Source organism: Octopus bimaculoides, chromosome 9, assembly GCF_046866305.1.
Source record: "Octopus bimaculoides isolate indiv1 chromosome 9, ASM4686630v1, whole genome shotgun sequence".
In the NCBI taxonomy this organism is placed as follows: domain Eukaryota; kingdom Metazoa; phylum Mollusca; class Cephalopoda; order Octopoda; family Octopodidae; genus Octopus; species Octopus bimaculoides.
Window position 1 is genome coordinate 23,421,645 of NC_142936.1, and position 4,899 is coordinate 23,426,543.

The 4,899-nt window shown below is 36.0% G+C and overlaps 1 protein-coding gene across 1 annotated transcript in view; it reads left to right on the forward strand.

The window, feature by feature from the left end:
- Window positions 1-3,121: 3,121 nt before the first annotated feature.
- Window positions 3,122-4,899, forward strand: part of LOC106881426 (aquaporin) — a 94,705-nt gene continuing 92,927 nt past the window's right edge. The window contains exon 1 of the mRNA XM_052970501.2: window positions 3,122-4,420. Coding sequence (XP_052826461.1) covers window positions 3,752-4,420 — 669 coding nt within the window. The 5' untranslated portion in view covers window positions 3,122-3,751. The remainder of the gene's footprint in view (window positions 4,421-4,899) is intronic.

Below are 4,899 nucleotides of genomic sequence, written 5' to 3' on the forward strand. Positions count from 1 at the left end.
ATTAGAAGAGCAACAGAGTTGATTCAATTGGATTCTTGCGCCTGTATCAGACAGGATTATCATTATTATTAAGGTGGCGAGAAAAAGCGGTGAAAGAAGGCGGTGAGCTGGCAGAATCGTTAGCATCGGGCAAAATACTTAGCGGCATTTTGTCCGTCTTTATGTTCTGAGTTCAAATTCTACCGACATCGACTTTGGCTTTCACCTTTTCGGAGCCGATAAAATAAGTAACAGTCAAGTACTGGGGTCGATGTAATCGACTAGTTCCTGTCTCTAAAAATATCAGGCATTATAATTATAATAGAAAGTATTATTATTAAGGTGGCGTGTTGGCAGAATTGTTAGCGCATCAGACAAATTGCTTTCACATCTTCGTATCCCTCCCACTCTCTTCCTCAGCCACTCTTGCCTACTTCTCTACATCTACTAACGTTTTGGAGCATTTAATTTGTATACAACACTAAATAGTAACACATATTTCTTTCTCGTATGTCTCAGGCAATGCTGTTGGAGGTACTGGACGGCACTTCAACCCCTCACTATTCAATGGTGCACTCTCAGATTTTGAAAATACAGTTTACAAAAATCTTCCTGCAATATATTTCCGAGAAGTCTAACTAACATACCCGTCGCTAAGGAGGGGCACTGGACGGTATTGCCTCCTCGCTATTCAATAGTGCAACCTCAGATTTAGAAAATACAGTTTACAAAAATCTTCCCACAATATAAATTAGTTCCCCCCAAGAATATTTTGAAGCACCCCCAGCCACCAAAGTTTGGCAATGGGTCTGTCTCATACGAAGAGACATGTCTGAAACATAAGTCCTCGCCTATTACAGCAATCAAATTTATCAAATTCATTCACAAATTCTTCTCTCTTCTACACATACGTTCAACTTTTAGTCTGAAGTGAACTTCTAAGTGTAAAAAAATAAGAACAGAGGATACTAGCTGAGACATAAAACGTTCTTAATTTATTACTTAACATGGAATTGTTGACATATTTTTCATTATTGCTAATTAATTTGACCTCTTATGTGAAGTGTTTTTTTTTTTTTTTTGGTCGCTCCAGTACACCTCTTCTAAAGCGAAATCTTTTCTTTCTTCTCGGTTGCTGAGGATGTATTCAAAAATGTTTAATTAACATATTCTGTTTAAATAAGAATCAGTCAATAGTTCTATACTGCTTACGCCCAAGCGTTGATCAAAGAGATACATTGAGAAAAAATCCTTTGTATCGCGAGAAAATATCTCAGAGAATTTCCATGACAACTTCCCGAAGAACTCAGTGAAATAGCTCGTTGGTACAATGGCGCACCTTAATACCTCCTTTCCCCATTTTACACATTATCTTTTATTTTCTACTTGTTTCAGTCATTTGACTGTGGCCATGCTGGGGCATCGCTTTGGGAGATTTTGGTCGAATGTATCGACACCAGTAATTATTTTTTTAAGCCTGGTACTTACTCTATCGGTCATTTTTGACAATCCGCTAGATTACAGGGACGTAAACACACCAACACCGGTTATCAAGTGGTGGGTGGACAAATACAGACACAAAGGCGCGCGCGCACAACACACGCGCACACACATACACACACATACACACACATACACACATGGATAAACTGGGATTTTCAGAAAGAGAAATCGACCGGCTAATTCGTACATTACATGTGCAATCTATGAGTGGAACAGTAAAAATATGCAAGACTTTCTCAAATTCCAAATATAAATTTGTCTGTGTTAACTACATCCCAAAGATGGAGCCTTGTATCTTTCTTGGAAATCGGCTCCCTCCTCATTGGCAGTTTTATAATAATTACAAATAGAAGAAACATACATACATACATTGGAGCCCTGGGATATGTAACACACTGCCTAAATACCAATCTTGAGAAATTAGGCTTCTCAAAAGCAGAAAGGAGAAAGTTAATTGGAAGACTACAGACTTAATCCATTACTGGAAATGTAAAAATTTGTAAAAGTTTCCAGAAGTTTATCATTTATATATATATGAGCGTGTCTAGATATGCAAATATATGCATGAGAATACATATATAAAACAAAATATACAAATTTGCACATATACATACATACATACACACATACATACATACATACACACATACATACATACATACATACATACATACACACATACATACATATATACATACATACACACACACATACATACATACATACATACACACACATGTACATAATACATACATACATACAAACTTAAATACATACAAACATACATACACACACATACATACACACACACATACATACATACATACACACACACACACACACATACATACATACATACATACATACATACATACATACATACATACATACATACATACATACAAGTATGTACATGTGTATGAGTTTGTTTTTGTGATTGTGTTTGTCCTTCATCACCATTTGACAACAGGTGTTGATTTAATTACGTCCCTGTAAATTAGCAATTTGGCAAATGAGACCGATAGAATAAGTATCAGGCTTTAAAAAATATGTACAGGTGTCGATTTGTTCAACTAAACCTTCAAGGTGGTGCCCCATCATGGCCGCAGTCCAAGCACTGAAACAACTAAAAGATAAATGATATAAACCCTGGAATATTCTAAAGAGAGAAAACTAGAAGCTGTGGTGCTTATCGCTTTCCCAAAAGTATTCGTGGTAGTGGTAAGCGTAGCTCAACATGTCATCTTGGAAACGAAACAGCGATATGGCGACGTCATTTCACTGATAACTTCACCGTCTCTCCACCCAACACTATAATTTATAGGGTTAAATAGAGAAATCCTTGAAAGTCAAGAATGTCAATCTGCCTACATTGGTACTTAAAGCAAAAGGGAGTTGTCATGTATATGTAGAGACCTTATAAAGAAGGAAACAACATGGTTTCATTGTAACCCATGAGGCCTGTGCAACCCTAAACTTGCCTTTTGATAAGAATTTAATGATATTTGAAATTGGAGCAAAGAAAATACCTGACATTTGATAAAAAAAAATTGCTTTGTTTGTGCTTTAATCCAGAGTTAGGTTAGTGAAATATCACATCTCAACGGGGTATTTTTCGCCCTAAATTGCTTTGTTTTCTAAATGTTTTATATATTGTATTAACACAACGCGCAGTAACACATGTTCAGACGCATACACACACACACACATTTACTTATCTCCATATATGAGTGTATGATTGTATGCAAACATTTATACATACATATGTATATTTGTGTGTGTGTGTGTGTGTGGAGAGAGAAAGAGAGGAGCGTCGTTTCTGTATTAATTTTTTTTTTCTTTTTCATTAGTTTGTTCTTTAATTCCTAGAGAAATAGAAGAGTAATTAGCTGCTCTGAATTTAATGAAGTTTGATAAGGAAATATAATTTACATTTAAGATATATACATACATAAACATATACATCAGCATTGATATTTTTAGCGGTGAGTTGATTGGCTATGCTAAACATGCGCAGCAGAAGTTGAGAGACTGAGAGCAGACGTTATTCAGATATGTGACACTTGTTTAGGCAGTTAATAAAGCTGTTACGGCGGAAAACCACAACAGCTGTCCCGTATTCTATGACAGTAAAAGAAAAGAAGTGCATGTGAAATATTTAAGTCTCATATCTAATTATATTTTTAAACTGAACAATCATTTGAAACATTATTCAACTATTTATATACAATTGGTTTTTCTTACCAAAATTTCAAATGCCTGATATTTAATGGATAATTATCAAGCTACCGCGACTGATTCCGAATCTTCTGAGAATCTTAGACAAGACAAGCATTTTCATCTCCAGAAAGCAGTGAACAAACATACAAATCATCTAGCCGAGAATTGCAAAAAATTCCTGATGGAAGAAATTGAAGATATAAAACAGCCAGTATTTTGGCGAGCAGTAATGGCAGAATTTCTTGGAACCGCTTTTCTCGTCTGTTTCGCAGTTGCTGCAGGAATGAGTGATGAGAGTTCTTCACCGAATGGATTGCTTTTTCCTTGCATTGAATCAGGCATTTTCATCACTATTATCATCGGTACTTTGGGCCATATAAGTGGTGGTCACGTTAACCCCGCTGTCAGTCTAGGATTCGCGATAGTTGGTGAAATCAGTTGGATCCGTTGCATATTGTACACATTATCTCAGATGCTCGGTGCCATTGTAGGAGCGGCTATCATACGTACTGTAGCACCGTCATCTATGTACCGAAGTTTCGGAGTTGTTGGTCCTGGACTTGGAGTTAGTGATGTACACGCTATGATAATGGAACTGTTGATTACATTCTTGCTCCTCTTTGGAATTTTGGCAGCCGTTGATAAAGGCCGTAAAGATTCCATCGGATCGGTTCCACTGCACATTGGTCTTATAGTATCACTTAACATGTTTGCTGCCGTAAGTAACATTCCATTCTTATATTATCTCTTTATACAAAAATACACACACATATATATATATATTATATAGTACATATATACAGATACACTTATATACATACATGTATACATACGCACACATTTATAGATAGACACATAAAGTGATAGATACATTTGTTGATACCATCAGGACAGAGAGAGCTCAGTACATGAATATATGTGTACGTGTACATGTGTTTATATATGTTTATATATGTATGTGTGTGTACACATATATCTTTATGTATGTATGTATGTATGTATGTATGTATGTATGTATGTATGTATGTATGTGTGTAATCTACTTGTTCTGCATTGTTCTGTCATTATGCTCAAATGTTTGCATAATGCACATAATTGCATCAGCCACTAACAAAGTTTTTTGAAACAACTGTAAAGAACTGGAGTGGCTGTGTGGGGTAAGTAGCTTGCTTACCAACCACATGGTTCCGGGTTCAT